At 41.6% G+C, this 26,699-nt stretch overlaps 2 protein-coding genes across 5 annotated transcripts in view; one reads left to right on the forward strand and one right to left on the reverse strand.

Annotated features, from left to right (window-relative positions):
* Window positions 1-11,537, reverse strand: part of pdss2 (prenyl (decaprenyl) diphosphate synthase, subunit 2) — a 29,786-nt gene extending 18,249 nt beyond the window's left edge. Inside the window, exons 1-2 of the mRNA XM_071471341.1 lie at window positions 11,043-11,537; window positions 3,903-4,037 (exon numbers count right to left, since the gene is read on the reverse strand). Of these exons, the coding sequence (XP_071327442.1) occupies window positions 3,903-4,037; window positions 11,043-11,290 (383 nt within the window). The 5' untranslated portion in view covers window positions 11,291-11,537. The remainder of the gene's footprint in view (window positions 1-3,902; window positions 4,038-11,042) is intronic.
* A 2,515-nt stretch (window positions 11,538-14,052) lies between these two features.
* sobpa (sine oculis binding protein homolog (Drosophila) a) overlaps window positions 14,053-26,699 on the forward strand; it is a 43,810-nt gene continuing 31,163 nt past the window's right edge. The window contains exons 1-2 of one of the 4 annotated variants that reach the window (XM_071471457.1): window positions 14,053-15,082; window positions 25,624-25,744. In XM_071471457.1, the coding sequence (XP_071327558.1) occupies window positions 14,987-15,082; window positions 25,624-25,744 (217 nt within the window). In that variant the 5' untranslated portion in view covers window positions 14,053-14,986. The other 3 variants (XM_071471455.1, XM_071471459.1, XM_071471458.1) reach the window with 3 other exon arrangements.

The raw sequence follows: 26,699 nt of genomic DNA on the forward strand, positions 1-26,699 counted from the left end.
CATTGTCCCATGATGGTCAACATGTGTTAGAGTCTGACCCACCAGCATGAGGAAACATGGGGAAACACACCACCCCCCAATCTACTTCTAATTTATGAATTGAAAGTATTGAAAAACTACACAAAACCTCCACAAACCCAAATCAGTCAGACCCTGATGCATACATTTCCCAAAGCTGTGCCTCCAGTCTGGTAGTCCTGATCAGTCGCAGTGGAGCTTGGGGAGGAAAAAGGGGGACAAGGGGGCCGGTGTATAAATAGCTTTGGTGCCCAGTTGCATAGCAACCGATGCCATCTTGCTGAGGTGTAACGCCCCTCACCACGCCCCTTGTCCTGACTGTTCTGTTCCATTTTCCTCCCTCTGCAGTCTGCCTCACCATCAAATACAGCCTTGCAGATGTGAGTGTGTCCCCGTGTGTGCTTTAAAGAGGTGGCCTGTCAATCAGACGGCCTGCGTGATGTGTTCAGTGGCATGGCTTTCATCTGTCACAAGAAATTAAGAGGTGTGGAGGGTACAACTTGGAATATCTATCTATCTATCTATCTATCTATCTATCTATCTATCTATCTATCTATCTATCTATCTATCTATCTATCTATCTATCTATCATGGTGAATCATCAGTGTCAGGCAGCAGAGTGGGAAATGCTTTACAAATGCTGCCTGTCAGTAGGGAGGAGAATTTCCCCCGGAGGTTTCAATCACCCCCCCCCCCCACCCCAAAACCCGCCCCACCCCGTCTCCCTCCATCCTTCCATCTCACCATCAGCAGAGGTGCTAATGAGCCCAGGAGAGGTGGGGGGAGTGCCAGGGGGAGAGAGAGAGAGCAAGATAGTGCAAATGAGGTGATCAAGTCATGCTGTGAGTGTGTGTGTGTGTGAGTGTGTGTGTGTGTGTGTGTGTGAGTGTGTGTGTGTGTGTGTGGTGTGTGTGGTGTGTGTGGTGTGTGTGTGTGGGGGAATGCTGCATGTTGGATTCAGTGATCCAGTGTCACAGTGATGTGAGCGCCAGGTCGTGAGTGTGTAGTAGCTGGTCCCGTTGTGAGACACGACCTGCCGCCACGGCTCGGCCTCACAGCCCGGACAGACTTGAGCACTTCTGTGACGCCTGCTTTATTCCAATTAGTTCTAATATTAGGATGTTTCTGCACAGACACGGCTCCGCTACACACACGTGCCTTGTGCCAGCTAGGAGTAAGAAAGAAGCCTTTCAGGCACCCTGCACACAGCCACGCCAAACACAGCAGTCACTTCTGGAAACCACTTGGCACACACCCACATCCCTGTTGTGAGCCGCATGCTGGTAGTCGCTGTGTGTGAGAAAGCCACGGAGGACCTGAGAGTGCCACCTGAAGCATTTTAACTGCAGTGCATTAATACCACATTTAACACATATCCAGAAAGAAGTCTTTAAACGTTGTTGTTTGTAACATCTATTTCAGACGAACCTGGTGCTGAGAGGGAGCGCGGACGATAATTACTCACTGTAAACGTCCCAGAGCAGAGCAGAGCAGGAACAGGAGGGCAGTATGCAACAGTAGCAGGTTATACAACAGTTGTCGTGTATAAAAAGACCCAAAATGAACACTGTAAGCCGACTACTTCATTACTACAAGTGAATTATTTAAACATGATTCTGTCCCAGGCTTTTTGATAAGCAGCATAAGCAGTTTCCACTGTTCGAGCGTCTACAGCCTCGCTCACTGCTCTCTGAGGCTGTAACGCTCAGTGTGAAGAGCTAAACTGTTTGATAGATAAAAACTGAGATCCAAAATATCTTATTTGAATTCAATCTTCAGCAGTCATGGAGGGTGGTGTCAGACTAAGAAAGCAATCAATCTATGTTCAGGTCCTGTGCTTCTGCTGCTGAATAAGTATTCAAAGATCTAACTTTCTTTAAACCTCAAAACACAGTCTGGTTTTTTATGGTGAATCTTTACACACATCAAATTCTTACAGGAGAAATGAAAAAGGTTTTTAATTGTGTATTTCATATGTACATATCCTATCTTATCTAGTTTACATAACCAAATTTTCACTGAACACAAAATACAGCTGAGCCTGATGGGAGTGACTTCAGTTTTACAGATGTTTGGTCATAAACCAACGCACTGGAGGAAGTTTAATTTGGACCGGATGATGGCCATAAATAAAAAGTCACCAAAATCAATAAGGTTCATCCTATGAGGACCATGAACATCAGCTTTCATGGTAATTCATCCAACAGTTGTTGAGATATTTTAATCTGGAACAAAGCAGTGGACCGACTGAACACAACAGCCATCCATGTATATATATATATATATATATATATATATATATATATATACACATATATATATTTCTGTGTGTTTTTTTCTTTTCCCTTTCTCTCATCCCAGTTGGGTGTTAGGTATTGATGGTTTTTTTCCCCTTTTATTTTGGGTCTAGGCAGAGAACTGATACTTGGGCGGAGGGGATCATCCATTGGTGGGAGAAGTGCTCAGTACTGGGTGGGTGGGAGTTTGTTTTGTTATTTTTGTATATAATAAAACTTATTTGTATTCTTGTAAGTAAATAACAAGAATTTCCGCCTGCCGTTTGTACGCCTCTGCGACTCAGACTGGTTTCGGGTTACATCCCTGTTCATCATATCAAATATTAACCATTTGTGTGAAATTTTGTCTTGTGTGAAGCCTTGAATGGCTAAAAAGTGTTTTGTGAGGTCACACTAACCTTGACCTTTGACCTTTGACTACCAAAGTCTAATCAGTTCAGGTGCTGAGGCATAAATATGTATGAAACATATTCATAAAATCACAATAAGGATCATATTTACTGATTTATTTTAGCTTCTGGAGTATTGAGAGATGGACTTTTACATGAAACCTTCATTAGGTGAAACCGCTGAAATGATGCTACATGACAGCTGGTCAGGGAAGTTTGCATCAACAACTTTTGTCAGTTGAACACATCTGCGTATTGTGTAATTGCTTGGTAGTCTGAATACACACCAGCAACTGCAGCGTGGACACAAAGGAAGCTGCTGAAAGGACTTTTTGAAGGAGTTTTCAATTAGCTACAATCTAAATACAGCCAAATAAAATGTCAATCCCTCTGCGTATCTGTGGCTGTTTTACTCCCATATTCCACATACATCACGAGGTGATGTAGCGCCTCATTTACAGGAACTGATTTGGACAATAACCACAAAGGACAGGATAGAATTACCTTCACTATTTATCCTTCAGCAGGCATGTAAGAGCGACAAAAGTGGCATCGCCTTTCTTGGTTTGCTTTCCATGCACATTTACGGCTCTATAGCGTAAATGCTACAGATGTTTTGCTGCCCACTGTTCCCTCCACTAGCAGCACATACATGAGAAGTGAACTCTGTGGAAGGCAGAGAGAGCGTCTGCTAATGTGTGGCTACAGGTACCAACTAATATCTGTGGATTTGAATTACCGGCTCGGGTTTTAATTAAACCAAGAAGTTGCTTGGTGTAAACCAGCTGTGGTGTGATAAGGCCATAATTCCTAAGACGACACTCTATGACTGTGATTAAAGTTGGAAGACACTATTTAACACTTAGGAAAATCCTCAAGGGCATAATGACTTTTATACAATGTTTTGCCAATTAGCTCCCGAGTTACCACAAAGGCAATAGCAACCAATTACATTTTTCACAGTTAGCCGAGCTTTAGGGAATTTTCTCCATATGAGGAAGATTCATCAACGCATCCTGCTGTTTGAGCTGATGATGCTCTGATGGATCTTTAACGACGAGCTCACTGGTAATAGGCAAAGATTTAGTACAATTATAGTTATAAAGTCCTTCACTTGTCCCACGACTCATAATAATAAAACTCCACATACAGTTTGACTGAACCTCCAACCCAGTGTCAGCTGTTTCAGGTGAGTTACCTGGGGTAGATGCCGCTGACCATGTCCTGAGCCAGGAGATCGGACGCTGCGTGGTTTGGCCCCGCCGCTTTAGACACCAGCAGGACAATCACACCCCTCATCTGAAGGTTGTTCCTGTTGTCGTAGACAAAGCCTCTGCAGAGGAACACAGTGAGTTAACAAAAAAAACTATTAGATGCACATTAAAGCTTGTGATTTTCTACATCGCAGACACCGAGTATTAACACTTTTTTTCTTTATAGTTAAATGGTAAATAAATGGTAAATGACCTACACTTATATAGAGGCGGGGATTGAACCACAATACACTGTATGGTTGTTGAAAATAAGCAAATGCATGAATTGAATGAAGCCTGTTACAATACACATCACAGTATAATCACAGTCTAATTTTCCTGAGCAGCAAAGGATTTTTTTAAATGAGGCAACATGAAGCATTTCTGTACCTGAAATATTATCAAAATCACAATATGGCCAAGTTCAATATCCAAATCACAGGAGCTGCAATTTTTTTAATAAAGGTGAAATGTGTCACAAAAAAAACCAAAACATAAATGAAGCACTGTGATGCTGAAATGCAAAAATAACCACTCCAACTGAAATCATGACTCACATCGCAATCGCCATATCTGCCAAAATAATCACAACATGATTTTTTTTTTTTTTTGCACACGGTTCAGCCTTACCACACCCTGCTGTCTTCTGTTATACCTGCTCCCACTGTCGGGCATCCCCCTCCTTTGAAGAGCAATGTTTAAGAGCCAGTAACAGATCGATAACAGTCATATGCATAATAGAAACTATGCAGTTTGAATAGTGGAGGTGACTGAGCCTGCACACTATTTTCTAGCAGTAGCTTAATCTTGCACATTGGTTTAGTGCTACTTGATCTTTAGAGTTGAGATCATAGCAGTTTATTACAGATCAGTTCCATTCTGTTGAAAGAAGATCTGGACCAAAAATGAGAAACAATGCAAAACTGTACAAACATCAGAGTGGATTGTTAAACTTAGAATTTATTGTGCACAATAAAAAAATAAATAAATAATGGAATATATTTGATCAGTTTTGCTGCAGGACTGTATTTTTTCTTTCTGGTTCCTTTTGGGCTGTAGGTCTCCCGCCCCCTTGCCAACAAGCTTCTGACACATTCACAGAAACACACACACAAAGAAACACACAGTGCGCAGTGGTAGCTGCCTGCGTGGTGGGCAGATTAAATATCTTTTTACTCTCTCTGGGGAGCAGTTAGACAGAGCACCTCTAATCCTGTCCCTATGGGAGCCCCTTGTGCCATGAATCACGTTCTCGTTAGGGGCTCCGAGGCAGACAAGCGACCACGCCCCCCTCTGCTCGATGCCCAGACACAGGCCTCGCCACCCCACCACCGACTCCGAGCCCCCACCTCCACCCCCACCTTCTCTGACCCACCCCTGCACCACAGGGGGAGGTAGAGGAACTGGAGACAGGCTGGATGTGAGAGATAGAGCATGAAGAGAGGGAGGGGACGGAGAGAGATGTGAAAATAGAGGCCAGACAGAAATGTGAGAAAAGATGACAGAAGAAATATGTAAGTGATTCACAATGTTCTGGTGCTGAAAGGGGAAACACAGCACATTCCCTGAAGCTTTGTTCCTTCCCAAAAACCCAAACCTATCACATAAAACACATCACGCTATGTCTCCAAAGATTTACGATACAGCTGACATTATGTACCTTGTGAAATTTATTTATGGTCACTCTAAATTTTTACTCAGTTGGAAAATAGCGGATAGCCTGGCGCACTGATGAACGCAGCAGCATGGCCTGCCGAACAGGAAACGGCTCCAGAGCGAAAAAAAAAAAAAAGATGATGAAGCTGCTCTCCTCCTGGGGAGTCCGGGTAAGCCAGTGGCCTGAGGGTGGCATATGATTAATATTTATGTCACTATCCACACCAGCATACATCAATCAATCACATCCGCCCTCCTGCAAAGGGGTGGGGCAAGGTTGATGTGGAAAAAGAGAGATAGTGAGGGCTACAGGGAGGGAGAGAGGGAGCAGAAAGAGAGGAATGGGCTGCTGTCATTTTAAAGGGTTGTGAACAGGTCACCACGCCTTCTGCTCTGCAAATGCAGCGCAGGAATTCAGGAACTTCAGCCGCCGTGCGCAGGGGCTGGAATTAATGCATGCAAATGTACAACCTCACACGCGTGGTGGCTTATTGGTCCTGTCTTTTTTTTTTCCCTTAGTAATGAATGAATGAATGAATGAATGAATGAATGAATGAATGTGCCCGATGTGGCTGCACTTTTCTTACAGAATTTATGCAACACATTCACCTCTGTGTGCAGAGACTGTTTGTTTCATTTTCCTGGATCTGATTCTCACATTTCCCAAAGAAAATTAATTGTTTTTGTGTAATTTATTCAACAATGATGGCAAATATTTGCTGGTTTCAGCTGATGCTTTTCTTTGTCACACATGGTAGTAAAGTGAACACCTTTGGGTTTTGTCCTGTTGGTGCCACATCTGAAGAACTCTTGTCACCATTTTCTGACACATGTGAGGCAAAGTGATTAATGTATCAATAGAGAGTAAAATGGGCTGATGAATGAATAATGAAAATAATCGTTAGTTGCAGCCTTATGCATGAGACAGTTGATTACAGATCATTTGTCTTGACAAACGATAAATAATACAATATCTATTTGAACAATTAAGGGCATTCATGCTATAGTGTTCCACACTAACTGTTTTCACCGTCCTGAAAAACTATTTTAAATCTTATTTCTTTACTTTGTGAATAGACAGTGAATCTTTCTTCATAGTTAGATTAGACAGTCAGGGGCTGCCTGCTCTGCTCCATGTCTGTACAGTAATAGATACAATAGATATTAGTGTCTGTGTTTCTTTGTATTCTCCAGGAACAAAGTGCAGCCTGTGCTACACATTACAAGACATTACAAGAATCATGAAGTATACAGAGGATAAATTAATTATGATGATAAGTGGAACGATACATGAAATAGAACAAGTGATACATTAAACTGTTGTTCTTTTAATCACGTTGGTATCTATAGAGAATGTGAGATTAGAGTTCAGACTGGACAGTAAACACAACACCAGACATATTTTAATTTTTGCAGTTTTTCTCTCTTTGCTGGATCTTTCTTTAATAAAGGATCTGAGCTGAGGTCCCACTTTCAGTGTGTTAATTAGTGTTAATTAGTGTTAATTAGCAGATTTTCTCATGTAACCAGAGCAGAAAACGCAGCTGTACAACATCATCCTGCTGAATAAACTCAGACCAGGTTCTTGTCTCGTTCTGTAAAAACTGGACTCAGCATGAGACCCACAACTATTTGAAGCATATGTCTGGATTTTTAATTCTTCTCTCTGAACTTTTCAAAATTTTTATTTATTTTTTTGTTTTTTTGTTTTTTTCCTCCGTTATCTGTGTTTAAAGAATGATAAAGATACAAACACATAAACAGTGAGCAGGTGGACGAGCCGAACATAGCTTGTTGGGGAGGAAGAGGTGAGGGCGATGACGGCCACACAGAGCCACAAGAGGCCGTGCAGCCCGCTCCACTGGGCCGGTGCCCACACACAGCTATCAGCCCCCCTCTCCCACCATTACAGCCCAGGGGGAATCTTCCCGAGCCGCCCGATTAGCCACTCATGCATGTTACTGCAATCACTACTGTCCACTTACAAGCATGTTTAGTGAGCGTTTAAGACTGAGATGACAACAAGGAGAGGCCATCTAAATGTGTGCTTTATATAATACACTCACAAGATATCTAGCAAGTAATTAATAAAACTAAACCCATTCAGCCTCGTCCTTAAGTTACCTCAGACTCAGGTCCTGCCAGCAAGTCGTGGCTGAGAGAGTAGATTCACCAGATTTATGGAGTTTTGCACCTCAACCTTTGAGGAACAGTAAGCAGTAATAGGTAAGTTGAGTAATGGGTTATAACAGCATGAGAGGTCGCGCTCCATTGAGAGCTTGGTTCAGTTTGTCATTTGCTAAGTGATAGTTTAAAATAAATGAATAAAACATTACATATAAAATCCCTTTCCTCCCAGTGGCGTCTCAGGAAAGATCTGAACACATTCTCTATCGTCCTCGAGTCTGAGGTAACTTAAGGACAAAGTTGTAAATCAGTTTTCTTAAGAATGAGATTAAAAAAAAACAGATAGTAACATTTGAATCAAAATCTGATGCCAGTTTGTGAAATTCTTGCTTGTCTTGACATTCAAGTTTGATCAAACCACAACATTTGTAATCTGAAGGCAGATTGGCCTTCAGATCACAAGATTGGCTGCGTTAACTAAAGATGTTTTTTTTTCTCCAAACTTGAATTTTTATCGATCTTTGTTTCACCATAAATATTAAATGTTAAGGAAAACAACTTCGACTTTGAACTCAAGTTCTCATGAGCTTTAAGTCAAAAAGTCAAAACTGAAGGAAAGAGACATGATGTTTCTGTGAAGATGTGAAGTGTTTCTGTCTCCTCAGGAAACGTCCATCAAAGGACTAATTGAGTCTCATCAACTGTTTCTTCTGTACTCCAAAGCTGCACCACTGCTGTCCACACTGTGCATGAAGCAGGCAGCCTTACTGTGCATCAGCTGAACTCATCTTAACGGTCACTAAATCGAGGTCGAGGTACTTAAGATGAAGGGAAACTGCATAAAAAGGTGAGAAACAGTAGAAAGCAGCAGTAGAACTGAATTCTAGTCTGAGTCCACCTCTCAAGGACTGTCCTTAAAGCAAGTAAAGTTTCCTCTCCTGGGCCACAGTCCCCTCGCTGTAACTCCACACTTTGGGGCAAAGTTAGCTGAGCTGCAGTTTTTGAGAATGAAAGGAAAGGAAAAACCGAAACCCAACTCCACGAGGGTCTGCCTGTCTGCTGTTGTGGATATTTTTATCTGCTGCATGTCTAAGGCAGAGACACAGTGGGAAATATGAACCAGCCAACCCAAGCTGACAGTGAGGAGTCAGACTGTCAAGAGGTCTGCCCCCCAACCCCCCCCCCCCCCCCCCCCACCACCACCACCACCACCCCCACCCCCTGCTACAACACCCAAATGGATTGTCATATCAGATTTAGGTGTATAGGTTATTACACCCTTGGGCTCCTGTTTCCAACACGACCGTCTGCGTGGTGGGATTGAGTTTGAGGACTCTCTCTTCTCGTTCTCGTTGCTCTGGTGCTCGAAGTTCCAGATTTTCTTTTGATAAGACACGAGAACTGAAGGCAACTCCCAACCCTAACCCATACGGTGGTGGGATAATGTTTGGAAGACGTGACCTGTTTGAGCTCCTCCTTCATCAATACGCAACTGTGGCTTTGCAGTTGCATAACAGCTCCATTAGCTGTGTGCAAACAGCTAAATATTAGAAAGGTACCTGGAATGGCAACGTTTAGGAACTGAGTCATGTAATCGAGTTGATTTATTACTATAGAGGTGACAGTGACACAGTCTTCTGCCCTGGCCTGCAAGAAAAATCTATTTACAGTTTTCCTTAAATCACAATATTTACTTCAGAACAAAAACAGGATCCATCCAACATGGCTGCACAAGTATTAAGAGCAGCGTTTGTATCGTCTAAGCAGCAGCACAGATTTAAACAGTCAGTCAGAATGTTTTATAATCTTTCTCTAAAAGTGAAGAGTAACTTTTTTTTTTGCTTCCTTTTCTCCGACCAAATTCGGTGCGAGTGTGCAGTGTATGTGTGTGGTCTGATTCACTGACTGTGTGTTATCTGGTGAAATGTTATCAGTTTTACTTTGGGTTTCTGTCTAGAGGGAGTTTACCATCAGGGCACACTCTTCTTGGCACTTGCTGCTGACTGAAGTGGCTACAGTTGATATCATGTGGTGAGTTGCTACTTCTCATCATAGCAGGTCACACAGTGTGTCACGAGTATTTACATGATATTCTGAGGTGTTTTTGCTTATAGTTTATACGGGATCGCAACTTATTTTTTTCTTCACATCTAACAGACAAATGCCAAATGTTTCTGACACAGCACAGTCTATGACATACAGCATATAACACAAAAATAAAGACTCAGAAAGCAGCAGGCTTTACACATCAAGTGCATCTAGTTAAGAATTAAAACTATTTCTTCTTGTGCTCTTGTCATTTTACATGTCGCCCCTGAAGGAAAAACTAAATGCTTTCTAATCCCCTGACTCAACACTGAGGTAATGCCATCAGATCAGTTAAGTGAGGCACCAAAGAGGTGAAGTGCTTCACCAGTCTTTCACTACTGCCTCTACACTACAACCCCATCATACTGACCGTGCTGTCTAAGAGTTGTGTTATGTAATAATGAAGCTTGCTGAGGTGAGAACGTCCTGAAACATGGTTCCAATGGTAAAATGTCATTAGTGTTGGATGCTTTCAACAGTGGCTGGATGTGAGGAAACGAACCTGTCTGATAGAGACCACAGGGTTTGTGGGTTTCAGTCTGACTTCTTGTGTACTAACAAGACAGAAAACACACTCCATCTGTGCTAACTCTGCTCAGCAACATTCACCTCAGCATAGTACACACATCGAATTAAACTTGGAGTATGACGCACAAAGACTAACTTTGACATGGTTATATAAACACAGTACATACAAAATTGTATTCTGACAGCTAGCAAAGCACACACCAATGGCTGACAAAAACTCTTATTGATTACTGACAACTGTTGTACATCCACATGCTTACGGGGTGAGGAAAGAGGAGACCATGACTGCTCCTGCAGGCGGGGTCAAGTGTGTTTGGGTGTGGGTCTGAATATCAACAAACACTGAAATGACTGCTGCCAAATGACCTGTTTCATAAGTATTAGTATAAAGAATATAATCATCAGTGCAAAATTCACTTAAGTAAAAATGATTAGCACATGGGAGGTACAAACTAGAGTCAGCATCTCCCTCCAGGCTTATACAAGGAGAAAGGCTGTAATTTCATTTAAACTGAGTCTCAGTTATTGCATTACATTCATGCCGAAACACAGTGATTTAGATAATAACCTGAATCTTCTCTTAAAGTTCATTATCTGTCTTTGAGGACCTACTGACAGGGAGAGTTGTGTTATTCTGCCAGATTTCTGAGGGCAGTTTGGTTTGGTGCTGACTTCTGCAGTGTTACCTTGCAGTGCTGAGCAACGGGTGCTGGGTCCCGACCAGCTTCCTGACGTGCATGGCAACGTTACTGAGTTCATCACTGAGGAGGCAGCGGAGGCTCATGAAGGAGGTGGGATACCCGACGATCTTCTCCGCATCGGAGACCACTTTGCTCCAGTTTGAGGATCCCGAGCTGGAGAACAGACTCAGCGTCCTCCGTCCTCGGCTGGACAAAGCCCTGCAGGACAGCCGTGACCACACCGTTGGAAGCATTTCGCCTGTGCTGTGTTTTTTCTAGTTGGAGACAGTTGCCATTCAGGTTCTTGCTACCATGTTAAAACTGTATCACCAGATTCAGTCGCTAATGTTGTGACGTGTTATCAAACAATGCCACATCTGTGTTGTTTATGAAAACGTATAATTTACTATCCTCGCAGACCTAACATAATGTCACTAGGAGAATAACTAGCTGTGTTTCACAACACACGACCTGACACTGCGCGCCGCCATCTTTACACACGTAATACGTCACGTCGGAAAACGTAACGACGGCTGTTGCCACATTCCTATACGCCGTGTCTCTGGAGAGCACTTCCGGCCTAACCCCGTTAGAAAAGCAGGCAGTTTTACATTGTCTTGTTAGAAAATCACATAAACCCATTAATATGTTTTTAATTTTCCGGTCCTTCATTCAGCTGGTATAAGATTCACAAAGCTTAACTTTTACTTTGTCAAATTTGGGTATGAACCCTCATAGTTGGTTCACACCTGTCGTCCCCAGTGAAAACTGTGGCATAGTGTGATGGTGGGAAGACAAAGTTTAGAACATTACAGTATTGTGCAATGGTGGAAATTACAAAAACAAATTACCATTTGGAGCTGAGAGAGCTTACTGAATTGTTCATATCCATAATACATTAAGATATAGGCCTAACAAGCTAAACTTAGGACAAAACATAAATTTACTTTCAGCGTAGGATTTCTATACCAAAAAGAAAAAGTGCCATCAGTCTTACACAGTATCTGTTGTGCGAACATTTCAAAAGGCAGTGAGTGAGGGCAGCACCGATCTGGGATTTGATGTTGATGTGTGTGATCATTAGAAAACTTCACTCATCATTACATTACTAGGGAACATCACTAACATACTGTCACTGCTTTTGTCAAATAATTGGTATTATCAGGAGAGCTGCATGTTTTATATTTAGATTACTGTAAATCAAGAACACATACTCAGATTTTACCTCAGTGTGGAAACATTTGTGGATAACATCTGTCTTTAGTTCTGTATTGTAGAAAATGTCAGATAATGAAACCATAAACTTGAATGTCATGTACTTCCAAGACTATGCTGAGATGAAAAAATATTTGAATACAAGGTAAAAAAAACCCAACAACAACAAAAAACAAACAAACAAACAAACTAAAACCCCTGAAAATATCCATTTAAAACAAACAGCTGAGATTATGAAAAATAATCTCATGTTTCAGTTAGTGTAATACAATCCTTGTGACAATATAACAATTCCACAGTATGAGAGGGAAATGCCCCAGCAGTGTTTGCTTTAACAATGCTCTCATTGAATCCTACTCCATCTGCTTATTACTGGACTGGAGAGAAAGTCTGTCAAGGACAGTTCATACAGCACGGAGCTGCAGACTCCTTTGGCAAATAGACATGCAAAACAAGCACATATACACTACTGTAAATTCATATATTATATGCTGCAGGAAAACTATAATTTGGTTTTGATCTGTCTGTTCTCAGCATCATATTGTCCAGATTAAAATAGCTGGAGGCAACAATTTGTAGTTATAGCAAAAATCACACCAAATGCCACTGAGTCATTTAGATTGTACATGCTTTACTGCAATTTCAAATAAAATATAATTTCTTCAATTTCTTCATATAGCTACTGTTTTTAGATTAGCCTCCACCTGTGCTGCATATCATCACAAGTAATAAAATCACATTAAAGCAGAGTGCTATAGCTGGAGGAGCGCCTTCAAAAGGGAAGCTTGTGATGCAGGTGTGCTGCTGGTTTGCAAGGCAGGAGCAGCACTGCAACACTCAACTCATCTCGCCCTGACCCTGCATCACGGTTCACAGCTCCTGTTCCTGCTGATTTTCTGGCTCAAATGGGTGTCACTATGCCATGAGCAGCATCACCCGGCCCTCTCAGCAGCTTTCCACCTGTCGACTCATTGGAATTCCAGTTAAAGTCAGAGGGCAGCATGTAGCACACAGTTGAAACACACAGATTCACGCCCAAAGCAGAAATCATTTTTTAAAGGGCTGCAAATCTGTTTTGTATGCCAGTAACAGCCCTGTTTTGCATTAAGTGAGAGGCCCTACCTGAGGAGATCCACTGTTACACAACATGCCGTCATGCTGTCACAACATCAACATGTAATTTTAACATTTTAATAAACATAGCAAGAGCAACAGCAAGTGAAGACAGCTGTATATTAAATACCAATGTGTGTGTGCATGGGTATGTTAATACATGTAGAGGTATGTCGGGCATGAATGTAGTGTACGTGCATATGTGATCATGTGAATATTGTGCTTTGCATGCAGATTTTTTCCATGTGAGACATGAATGTGAGCAGGCTGGGAGACAGATTTCCCCCAGCACTGGAAAGACTATCCATCTACCTCTCTAAACCACCCACTAGGATTTATTGGAATAAATGTTTTTAATAGTGGATCGTTATGCTACAACTTCAGTTCTTGTGAGATGTTCATTATTATTATCAGTCCAATAATGAAAAACATGATAGGCTATTAATGAGTTTGAAAATGGCTTATTCTTTAAACCGCTGATGATGTCATGTGGCCTATATGAGACCTTCATGTTGTCTCCTACAAGTGTCTGGTGATAAAACTGAGCTGTGAGATCTCTGCAAACATGTTTAATCAGAATAAATGTTAATAATATGACCGTCCTCACTAGCGGTGAAACACCATACAAGCAGAACCAGAATGAAAACTGAGAGGCCTGTAGGCTTATTTGCACCATGCACAAACGACGGGGCAGCCTGAGGGAGAGGAAGCAACATGAGCATGATGGTTCAGTCATTACTAAGTCAACACACCAGAACACTTTCCTTTGGCCTTGAGAATCTGTTGCACCTTTCACCTCATTACGATGAAGGATTTGCTTTAGGCAGCACCTCTTCTCTTACTGAACACACACTTTTAATTGAGAGGACTGCCATCATTACACACCTGCTCCACCTTTTCCCTATGACGTGAAAAGTTTGCAAGAATAAACAAAAGCATGGTTTTAATCCCAGCAGCAGCCACCAACCTAATGTAGCGTCCTTGAGCAAGGCAGTACACTCACTACACCCGCAGAGGTTTTCCTGGTCAGCACCGTCAGCTGAGTGTCTGAACGCACTGGGACCTCCAGACCTGACTTGAGTTTTGTGTTCGTGCTGTTAAATGACTGAAGCAGTGGAGTCTGTAACTAAATGTCATTAAGCCCAACACCAGTAGGCTGTGACACTCGTCTGATGCACAATGTGGGACTGGAGGAGTGTGTGGGCACCTGTTCGCTGCTCACACACCGTCACCGTGAGGGAGCAGCGCTAAGTGGATGTGACTGCTCTGATTGCACTCCATGGGAAAGCGAGAAGAAATAGCCTCTCTCTGATCATCAGCGCGTCATATAATGTTTCAGCGGACGCCCCTCCCCCTGTCTCGTTTTTTCCCCTCACTCAACCTCTCCTTTGACTCACAGAGGCGGCTCACCACTGGCGCACGGACCGTGGAGGATACGGGCAGAAGATGGCTGACTTAGCCGGGCACCGCAAGCCCTCGGCGGCATCACCAGCGTCACACGGGCCGCTGAAAAGCTGCAAGACCTCCGCCGTCTGGCGACTGTAAACAGCTGCCGCTGCCTCTCTCACCCCCTCCTCTCCCCTCCTCACCGCAAATATTGACAGAAGTATCACAGAGAAAACATGGCAGAGATGGAAAAAGAGGGCAGACCTCCGGAAAATAAAAGAAGCCGAAAACCAGCACACCCGGTGAAAAGGGAAATAAATGAAGAGATGAAGGTAAAAGGGGGTCTGTGCCCAGCTGCATGCGATTACGCGTGGAAACAGAGTGGCTGTCAGGAGCATGCATGTGTTGAAGCGCTAACCAGGCGTTCTCAGTGAAATAGGTGCGATGCACTCAAGTGCAACTGGCTGCATGGTAGTCAAACTTTGATTTATGATTTTTTTTGACTCAAGTTCTATTGTCCTATATGAATATAGCCTCAGCGGCGCACTCCGCCAATATACCGCCTTGCACAATGGATGCGGCACCCATTCACTGCTGCTGCTCCTCCAGTAAGTTTTGGATCAGCGCAGAATACAGTGTGCGTTCCTGTCGCTTCATGTCATAATTTCGCTTTTTGTGTGCCCTGCCTTTCATGGCTTGCTCAGAGTTAATGGAAAATCCAGTGCGTCAGTGAAGGCGTCAACAGTGCCTCTACTATTAGGCTACTATTAATACTATAACACTACGGCGCAGCGGACGGCAGCCAATGTTCATAAGTACTATAAATCAATGGGGGGACACTCGCATATCCACGATGCGTTTAAGGGTCCAATGCGCCTGTGTGGGTTTGCCTCTGAATCGAGGTGTGTGTTTGTGTTTATGTGTGTGTGTGTGTGTGTGTGTGTGTGTTGCCCAACTGCCCAGAGGCGTGTGATCCAGATGTGCGTCTGTGAGCTTTACGCATTCGACAAGAGCACATTGTCTGCCGTGCTCGGCCTGCACGGTTCTCCCCAGATATGCAGCCACACGTTGTTTCTATTGGTGGTTTTTCGCTCGGTGCACATAGTGATATTTGAGCCCTGCGCTCCGTGCGGCTCGTTGTGGAGAAAGAAAGTGTTCTTGGCATTTATGTGTGTGTGTGTGTGTGTGTGTGTGTGTGTGTGTGTGTGTGTGTGTGTGTGAGGCAGGCTGTGTGTCCGCTTTGTCTCCCTTCTCCTCATTGTTTGTACACATTTGGCTGGAGACACATAAGAACGCAGTGTTTGTGCTGTTGTGGATGGATATGCAGGTGATCACGGCGAGAATAATTCTGGAAATTGTGATTTTAGGCTGTCAGAGGAAAAGCGAGGGTGCTGGCTGTGAGCGAGTCCTGAAACAACCCTGGCATAAACCCTTTTTGTATTTGGACCTCTCCAAAACACCATTTGTCACTGCTGCTTCTCTGTACTGTAAAAACATTTTTTAAAAAAAGGGAAAATAAATATGCATTTTATTGACTGACAATCTAGATGGCTAGTTGGGGAGCTCAGCTGGCAAAGAAGCATTTATTATTATCATAGAGCAATCAGGAACAGGCAGTTAGCTACAATAATATTACATGATAATGTAGCCTATTAATTACCAGAGCAATTTGCTGTATTTGAGGTATTTTTTCTCTTATTTTGTTGCAGCATGAACAGATGCAAACCTTTTCAGACTGAATTCTTAGAGATGTCCTCGCTTGTTACAAAAAAAATGAACTGTAGCTCTGAGAGAAAGGTCAGTTCATTTAATAACTGAATTAAACTGCTTGTTAAACTGGAGATTTCTCCTGATTAAATAAAAAATATTTGTCATGCTCCTCAGTTAGTGAGGGAATACAGTTAACCCATCCCTCTCCAGCCTGGTCCTGATGACAGAGGGGAGGGATGCAGGAGGTGGGGGGGTGTCAGGCAGGGTCTCTCCATGGAGAATTTTCCCTTTTTTCCTATTAGGGGAGTCGAGGAGTGAATCTCAGCATAGCATTAAAAATGCTATAAATCTTTACAAGCATCCTTAATGAACAGTGAAGTGTTGTCTTGAGATATTCAAGCACAAGTTCAGATTTAATTGAGTCATTTTTAAGTGTTGCAGCAGAAACAAAATATCAGGCAAAAATCACCATAAATCAATTTGGGCTCAGGTTGTAAAAAAAAAGAAATTAAAAAGAAAATAAATAAATAAATAAAATGAGATGTCTTCTATTATAATTTATCACATTGACCAAGTAATTATATCATGTCAGACATCAGTCAGAAATGATGTTTTATTTGCAGGTCTGTATGTATTATATATTTTTTTACTGTTAGATGATCGAGTTTGTGACACTGGTCATCATTCAGGATTCAGTGAATTGACATCGCTTATAATATGTTTTGGAGAGCCGACATGTCACTTAAACATCTCATTTTATTGAAGCAGCTTTAATTTGTCATCAGTTTTATTTGTAACTACAGTTTAATAACTGTAACTGCAATCAGTCAAATGGAAGATAAACCTGACCAAACGAAAATGTCAGTAGCATGTGATGTCAATGCAAAAATGTGTAAAAAAAACAGTCTGCAGCAGATGTAGCGCTGTATTGATGGTGCGTAGGAAAATCTACACTCTCCCATGACAACTCCAGTATCTCCATCAATATCAGAGGAAGTTACTGAATGGAGCAGCAGATGTGGTTATGGTGTCAAAACACTTTCCAAGGCTAAACAAGTTCGATTGTAGCTCACTTGAATTTCATCTCCCGCACACACACAGATATTCACACACATAAGCTGTGGTCTATACAGTTAATTTAGGAAAACACTGATCCACTCATAGGTTACACCTGCAATTTCAAGTGAGTTTATCCAACCCAGAAAACAGATGTTGCCTGTAGTCCTGCAGCAACACTGTGATTAATAAGGGAAATCTGGTTTAATAACTGTGGATGTATTTAATATGACATAACATGAGGTTATACAAGTATTACACTTAGATACAAAGCTAAATGTAAACCTGGAGTCATGGATTACAACCTGCAGTGTTGCAGGTAATTAACACTATGCCACTGGTTGTATGATGGGCTCCCCAGAACAGTAAATCCAGTAAGAGTATTTAAATGTATTGATTTTCTGTAGAAAAATCTGTTCAGAACAAAAAGACTCAGCTTGTTCCCTTCTCCTCTTCAGATTCTCTCAGCCTTAATATTTCAGACCAAAACCAGAGGAAAAAATACTAACACAGACCCACAATGTGCCCTTGTGAGGGATCATACTCCTCTGAAAAACCAACAGTCTGACAGTGTTTCCTTCATCTGGCTGCTTAATGTGTGCCACGGTAAAATAAGCCCCGGTGAGTAATCAAGGAGAAGGAGGAGCGGGTATGGAGAAGCTGGAGAGTGGGTTAGGAAACAGGGGAGAAAGGAATGTATACAGCGCTGGGCTGGCTGAGCTGTAAAAACTGTAACCTGAGCGTCTCTGCTGGATCAGATATCAAGGAAAGTAGAGGGAAATGAAAGCAGAGGAGCGGGAGAGGCAGAAGAAGTGAGAGGGAGCTAGGGAGTGGAAAAGTGGAGGAGGCAAAGTAAAACTTGGCGTGTGGATTCGGGAATTTTATCACGGTGTACTGTAACCTGCTCTGGTTTCTGTCCGCAAGGTATCCAGTTCCCACCATCATCATTACCACAAGTCCTACCAGCCATGTCTGGGTATTAGTGGAGGGAAACAAGAGGGAAGAGTGTGGACAAACAGGATTTAAATGTACTTCTATCATTATCCTCTGCTGAAAGTACAGCAGAGAAGCGCCAGCTTGTGAGCTGTCTGTGCCGAGGGTACCATGAGTACGTTATGATAACCGTCCACTACACCACTAATTATCCTCCAAATTTAAATGTAAACTTGCTCGAGGACCCAGAGCTCTGTAAAACCACCATCTTGTCTGAAACTGGGTTTCTGACCGGCGACTAAATGGATATTTTCCAGCTGATGGTTTCTTCTTTTTGACAGTGCACCAAGACGTCACCATCAGATCACAGGTCTAATGCACAGTGCACAAGAAAAGCAGCAGCAGAGGTGATTTAACAGCTGATGGCACCGATAGGCTGAAGTGTAGTCAATATTGTAAATGCAAATATGAGGTACTGCTATAAGGGGAGGTCAAAATATTAGACACACCTGTCAGCATACTGTGATAGATGTTTGAACATGCTACAGAGTTGTGTAAAGTTAGGATAAAAATGAAGAATAGTTTGGGAATATCGTGTATGTTAGTTTATTAATGTCTATTAAATTTGCCCATTTGATGTCAGTGGAAAAACACTGGTCTCACTGACATTTAAAGGGTTTATCCCCTCAGGAAAACGGATGTTCTCAGGAAATTTCATAAATTGATCTTTTAGTCTGATGGTAGCCCTAGAGAATGAAAGGGAGAGAGTCCAAAATGGAAAGGATTTGTCTTTTTTGGCATAATGAAGGAGCTCAATAAATGTCATGGCAATCTATCCGTTAGATTTGGATATTTATCATGTACAAGCGGACATATTGAAAATATTAGGATTTATAGGATTCATTCTGTTGGGATCATGAATGTCCACTGCCAGTTTTATGGGACTGCAGTTAGATTCGTTGCTCATGGACTGAGGTGTGGTCTTGCTAAACAAAAGGTGAGGGAGGGTCAATGACATCATTCTCAGTCTTCCTCTGGGGGTCATGATTATTATTTCCAAATTTCATGGAAATCTGTCCAATAATTGTCAAGAAGTTGTGCTTTGGACCAAGGTCTTGGACAGACAGACAGACTGAACTCATCCTAAGGCCATGCAGTCTAGAAAATGTTGGCTTTGAACTTTTCTAACTTCACACATAAAAATCTTAGCTTGGCAGCTTCAAACATAAGCTGCACCCCCAGCTGACCTTTGTTCTGTTGGAGGCTTTTAGAAGCTGTTGCGATGAATAAAGCTGACAAACACAGATTTTGTGTGTGTTAAATCAGACGAAAAGGCCATACATCCACTGTAACATATAGACATCTGTGGCTGCCGCTATGTCTCCGATGCCTCTTCCTCCCCAGCCCAGCCAGAGCCAAAGTTGGTGCCGCTGCTTTGATGAGCCGCCAACCAGGATTAGATTCCACTCTTAATAATACTCCCACTTTCTCAAAGTAGTAGGGTGACACAGAGGACAGGATGGTAGGAAGGAAAGGGAGACACAGAGAGATGCTGTGTTTTTGTCTCCATGATCTGGTGATTTTACAGCTACATCCGTTTTACTCACGAGGACATTCAGGCTGGGTTATGCTCCAACTCATTTGTTCAAAAGGAGGATTTTCTCCTTGATGATTTTTTCTGCTCAAGGTTTCATCCTTGCAGTTGCACTAATTGTTGCAGTTGTGCTTGCCAACGAGTGCACTTTGGGTCTGTCAGTGCTCTGCCTCCTTTTGTTGGTTGTAACACTATTATTGCCCATAAGTTGGACATACAATGACTGTATTAGAAAACATGTGGAGACTTGTCTGCTTCTTAGTTTATATATCATATATGCTCTTTAATCGATTAAAGGGCCCATATAATTTAAAATGAGATGTCTATGTCTTTTTTGATTATAAAACAGATCTAGGTTCTATATTAATACTGTGAAAGTATCAAAGTGCTCAGTCCACAGAGAAATGCACACAGCCTGTATTCAGAAGCTGAGCCCTAAAATGAGCTGTCAGGACTTCTGGAACTATGTGATGTCACAACAAAGCAGTCACTGATCTCAGCCATGCACCAAGCCCCGCCCACCCAGATCCACTGTCGAACAGGATTTAGTTTTACCTGCTGTTTATCTGCTACATTTTTATGCAGTCACTCAGAAAACAGTTGTTATTAGAGCTTCAGAGAAAAGCCTGAGAGAGGAGGACATTGAGATGGTTTTTGGTACTTAACACCACAAATGTATCTTCTTATGTATATCATCACTTCAAATAAGTGTAAAATATGGGATCTTTAATATTATAAAGAATCAGAATCAGAATCAGAATCAGTTTTATTGCCAAGTATGTTTTCACATACAAGGAATTTTTTCTGGTGATTGGTGCAATTGATCAGCAACAGAGGGGCTCTCTAGCCTTGTTGATGAGGCTAATAGCAGATGGGAAGAAGCTATTTTTGTGGCGAGAGGTTTTGGTCCTGAAGGACCGCAGCCTCCTGCCAGAGGGGAGTGTCACAAAGAGTTTGTGTCCAGGGTGGGAGGATATAAAGAGTGCAGTCTAGACCTGATCTCTATGAAAAGTTCTGATCTCTTCTGAAAAAGCTCTTAGATAACTTATATTATGATTTCATGATATATAAATAAAACTGACTCGACTTAATTTTAATATTTTTTTAAAAACGTGGAGAGGAACCTCTTTCAGAATGCAATGTGTGTAAGGCCTGGAAAAACCATACTCTGGCCACTTGTATTCACACATGGACCCTTTACTGTATTCAATTCATCTGCAGGAACTGTTTGTGTAATTTGGGAGAATATTCCTGGTGAATAAACCGCAAAAATTCAAATTGCACACAGAAAGGACGGGAATTAAACTGTCCAATTTAAATGGAAAAATGTGTTATGGCTCATGTTATTATTTCTGTTACAATTTAAGGTGATGCTTCCATGATGATGTCTCCATGGCCGACAACATGGTTGTGTATGTAGCTGTCAGAACCTAACTCTACCTCTGCTCAGGACGTGGTACAGAATCTGACTCTCAGGAACCTTCAGACAGAGCGAGCACTGCTGACTGTCATCACCATGTTAGCAGAAGTGTAATTACACCTGCACAATGAGCTGTCCTGATTAACAACCTTCACTGCTTCAACCACCATCTTTAAAAAACTATGTGACAAAAAAGCTGAGAATATAAGTGTTTGGATTAGACTTTAATGATTGTAAATAACTGCTCAAAATCCATTCATAGTTGGATGCTGACACCATCTAACCTTGAAGTCCAGAGAGTTCTAGATGTTCATGCACATGTGTTGTGTGCATGCTGTAGGTGCAGTGTGCCATATGTTCTGTATGTACAAAGTAAAACTGAGGCAAAACTGATCCAGGAGCAGCACTACTACTCTGAGATACAAATACAACACATCATGAATTTCTCTCCAAAACACTTCCCTCTGAAATGGAGGGAATGTGCTGATGATGCAGGAGGAAAACTGTCTCTGTCACTCCTATACTGTACCACAGTGTCTCAAATATGCAAAGAGATACTTCTGTGTGTGTGTGTGTGTGTGTGTGTGTGTGTGTGTGGAGGGGGGGGCTCATTCCCACTTGTATCTCCTTTACTATAATACCACTGTAAGCAATATCCAAACTGCACTTTGTGTTGGTGCTGTGGTAATTGAATTTGTATCAAGTAATTGAGTCAGTAGACTAACCTGTTGTCTGCAGGCAGGCTGTGGACACAGACAGGCTTCAGTGTACACCAGGTCATGCTGTCTGAGCGTGTGTGATGAGCCATTCAGGTCATTTCATTCTTTCCTCTTTTAGAGCAACAAAGGATATTTTTATTTACTTGCAGATTCACCTGCCCAAATTAAATTCTGGTGTCAGTTATGATCACTTTTCCACCCACAGGAAAACATGGATCAATACTTCAGACCTGCCTCTAGCAGTGAATGAACAGTCCTCAGAGAACGCTGGACTCACCCAAGTTAGAACTTGTTTTCAGCCTCGTTAATAGACATGAACCTGTTGTGTGCAACGTGCTGATGCCACATCTTCAAGTATAATTACTGACTGAAGAACAGGTAATAGTTAAACTGGACTCCCCAGCGTCTTTGCTTTACATTGTTCAGGTTAGGCCACAATCGGAATTTACTTTTTGCACTTTTTCATTAAGAATGCAGTGGAAAATGCAGCAATGTATGTGTATGTACAGTATTTGTGTGTGTGTGTGTGTGTGTGTGTGTGTGTCTACATTTTACTGTCAAATATACATCAGCTAAGAATCAGATGTGCTGGGTGGCACTTAACCACACCAACATGATCACTCTGGGTCCAACATATCGACAGGAGCTGTTTGTAATTGACATTTAACTGCTTGATGTAGTGACTGATGACTGACGGCTGCTGCCATGATGAGATAATGTACAGGGTAAAGTGGGATTGGCCATAAAATAATGAGCTGACATATGTCTTGTCAATTTGATCTGGAACAAACCCACCAATGGTGAGAAAAAGTGAATCATCTCGGTGGCAACACACTGTGAAGTACATTGTATTTGTCCTTGCAAACTTGTAATATGATTCTACAAGCTGTTGTTGTCTGCTAATTGACAGGCACATCCCATACCTGAAGCTAATTCAGTCCAAATGTAATCTTCAAGTGATTATCATTCAAAGAAAAATAAAAAATAGAAAAGCATCATCCATCCATTTAGAAAAATTAACCTCAAAGTACTCAAGACCAGTTTTTCCTCTACGCTGACAGTTTAGCGACCTGTGACTAATAGTGTATCACACAGACCAAATAATTACAGCTGATTCATACCCAGTTACTGTGACTTGCTTTCACAAAGAACATTTTCATCTATGTGTTACAGTCAAATGATAGCTGAAACATTTACCATAGTTTAGGGTTCAGTGGATAAATGCCTCTGGGAATGTTCCAGCTGAGCAGCGTATGGTGATAATGGGCTCTCTGCATTAGAAGGGTTATGGTTTTGTGGTGAGTACAGTGTTTATTGACTGTGTTGTGAGAGGCTGTTATGGAGGAAATACTTTAATGTTTCACCTGCATAAAGTTTTTTTCCTTTTTGCATACGTGTGCAAATTACCTGCATTACACTGTGTTGCTGTGCTGCTGGTGAATGCTGCTTTTACTGCCTTGCTCGAAGCTAATTGGTTGGCAGGACATTACTTAATATAGGCCTGGTTAACTGTTAAGTATTATTCATTGCTCAGTCACAGTTATTAATGTTTCTACTGTGTTGTTATTGGCTGTGTTTTACAGTAAATATGAAGCTATAGCTAGCAGGTGATAAATTAAGCCTAGCATAACATTAGCTACAGTCATCTCTAGAGCTCACATGTTATGTTTTTTTTTTTTAATCCTTACAAAAACAAAGAAGGATGTTACTGCACCCAGCCAAGAAACATAACCCTTCATAAAACCAAAGCTTGTTGTTTTTATACTTTGACTTTTGTACAGATTAAAGGAGCCAACTGTAGCCAAGGTTTGCCATTGCTACGCAGCTAACGTTAGCATTAACCGTCGTTTACTTACCAGACTAGAGGAAATGTTGCAAGTTCAGCATCAAACTTCATTCCTTTGCTCACCAAGAGCTGTCTTAAGAGGTTGAGGGCAACCCTTTTGTTTTGCTTCGATTTCTATCTCTTCTGTTCTTCTACTGAAGTTAGCATGCTAACCAGCTAGCCCCAGCTTGTCACTGTAGTGTCTGTCCTGAAGTAGTGCTTCTCATTATAATCTCCTGTACTGTAAACACAACATTGGCTGAAGCGCTTCGCAAGTTCATTATTAAGCTTTTGATGTGCTGGTAGGCAAATTTAGTCTTCTTCAAACATAGCCATGCTAGCTATGTGCTAAGCTAGGCTAACCGCTTCCTGGCTGCTTGAACAAACAGATAAAACATTGGTGGTGAACTTATCATCTAGCTCTTGGCAAGAAAGCGAATAAGCATATTTCCCAAAACTCTCTCTGTAACAGTCACTGACCCAGCTGTGGTCGGTCACGCTGTGCAGCTAAACATTGTTAAAATCCATAGACGTTTATTTTAAATTCCAGCAGAGATCCCAAAGTTTCCAAAGATACCAAACATGTCAGACTGAATTTAATGGAAATGTGTATAAACTGATGTACAATGAGAGTATTTCCATTTAGGTAAATAGTATAAGAAATAAATGACCTCTTGTGTTTGAATTCTTCACTCATTATAAACATTATATATTCAGTGTGGGTGGGATGTTAATAACCTTAATTCTACAAGTATGTAAGGGGAAACATTATAGCTCAACAACAGCCCTGAACAAAAATATGTATTTTTTGGCATACGGTTGAAACAAGTGGTTTCCCAGGTCTGTTTAACCCCTGTGCCACTTCACTAATGCATTGACAACATTTCTAACCAGTCAGAGAGGCTGTAAGAAAGAAGGTAGCTTCAAAAAGTCTGTAATGAATCAAACCCTCATCTCTACTGTTCCTCTGTCTTTATTGTGCTGTGACTTTTCCCTGTAAAAAAAGCCCCTGTTGAAATACCTTTTCTATTCTAGTTAATATGCTGTGATCGGTTTTACATTCTCTTTATTATAGCCTGATAAGATCCTCCTCTTTTATTGTGAGATGACAGGGGCCATTAGTTTGGCTGGATGCACACTGCAGTGTTTGGATAGGAGTTAGCCTCAATTAGGTTGACCTGTACTTATGAAGAAGGCCCAGAGTTAAAACCTACATGTGTTTTTCTTCAGGCAAAGCTTTACATTTTGAGGAGGATCACAATAACTCTGCCTAATTAGTTGAAGAAACGTGGTGTATAAAGTCAAGGTCTCAGGAGAAACAGAACAAATGCAGCAAAGTAACAACTGTTGCATTTGATTTTATAATAAGTGACCTCAAATCTCATTTATCTTCCTTCTGTTCAAAACATCAAGATGTTAGCCTGGGTAACATTTATATTTCATGTGAAAATATCATAATTGTTAAAGGTTACTCTTTTCATTTGCTACCAGCTGACTTCATCACTGCTTATGAACACTGCAGCAGATTGTATTGCACGATTTACAGCTCAAGTATAATATTGTCTACATCAATGCATCTTGGTTGTGAGTCTCACCAGTCAACTGTTTGTGTGCAGAGTTTTGCAGAGAACACCATGAACGAGCTGCTGGGCTGGTATGGCTACGACAAGGTGGAGCTCAGAGACTCTGACAACCTGGACATAGGCGAGACGCCACAGCACATCTCTGTCCTGAAAGGTACGGAACCACAGCATACAGTACACCACTTTGGTGTCGTCTCTCTCTCTTTTTTTAAAAACACCGTACAGTAAATTGAGTGCGTGTATTTTATGCCTGGCTGGCATGCCTCATTATCCAACAGACGATCATGTGCTGCATAAAAAAGATAATGAAACTAGTGCAAATATTAAGTGCGCATGAATGGATCATGAAACATGGGCTAATGCATGTTGTTAGTATATTGACACATGACAGTGACACCTCTGTGATTGTTTTAAGGGTCCAAAGACAGCCTCTTACTATGAGTGATGGGATCCAACATTAGAGCACTATTTAATTCCAAAGTTAAAAACAGTTTTCGTTACTTCACATTAGAGATTTCTAGATTTTATTATTTTTTTTATTAAGAATGTTTTTCCTGAAGTTTAAACCTGTAGCAACTGCTGTGTGGGAGCAAACTGTAAAGAAAACATTGACATCAACTTTCAAAGTGGATATGGTGAGCTTGTTTGCAAATATTTTCAACAGCTAGTGGCTAATTGTGTGTGTTGGTTGTTTGCTGCTGGGCAGGTAATATACAGTAGGTTCATTAGAGTCCTTTCTCAGCTTTTTCAGCTGCAGACAGAACAATGCTGATGAAAGCATTGTTCTGAACCAAAACATTAAAGCTGCAGCTGTAAAACCAAAACAATGAGCTTAAAGATGCTAAAATGCTCTGTAGTGCCAAAGGGAACTTCAGAGTCAGTTGCTGATTCTCTGTGAGTTTGTCAATATGAGCATGTGTTTTTACGTTACATGTAGTCACGTGTCCCATAATTAACATGAAATTACTGATTAGTGCAGCTTTAAAGTTGTTTAGTCAGTATTTATTATGATAGCAGATAGAGGAGGATTTTTAACAGTATTCTCAAGGCCTTTAAACATAAATTGGTCCAAACCCCTGGTCCAAACAGACATGCTTCATAACTTCAGC

Source organism: Trachinotus anak, unplaced genomic scaffold (assembly GCF_046630095.1).
Source record: "Trachinotus anak isolate AG129_WGS33_773 ecotype Australia unplaced genomic scaffold, CSIRO_AGI_Tana_v1 ptg000033l, whole genome shotgun sequence".
NCBI lineage: Eukaryota > Metazoa > Chordata > Actinopteri > Carangiformes > Carangidae > Trachinotus > Trachinotus anak.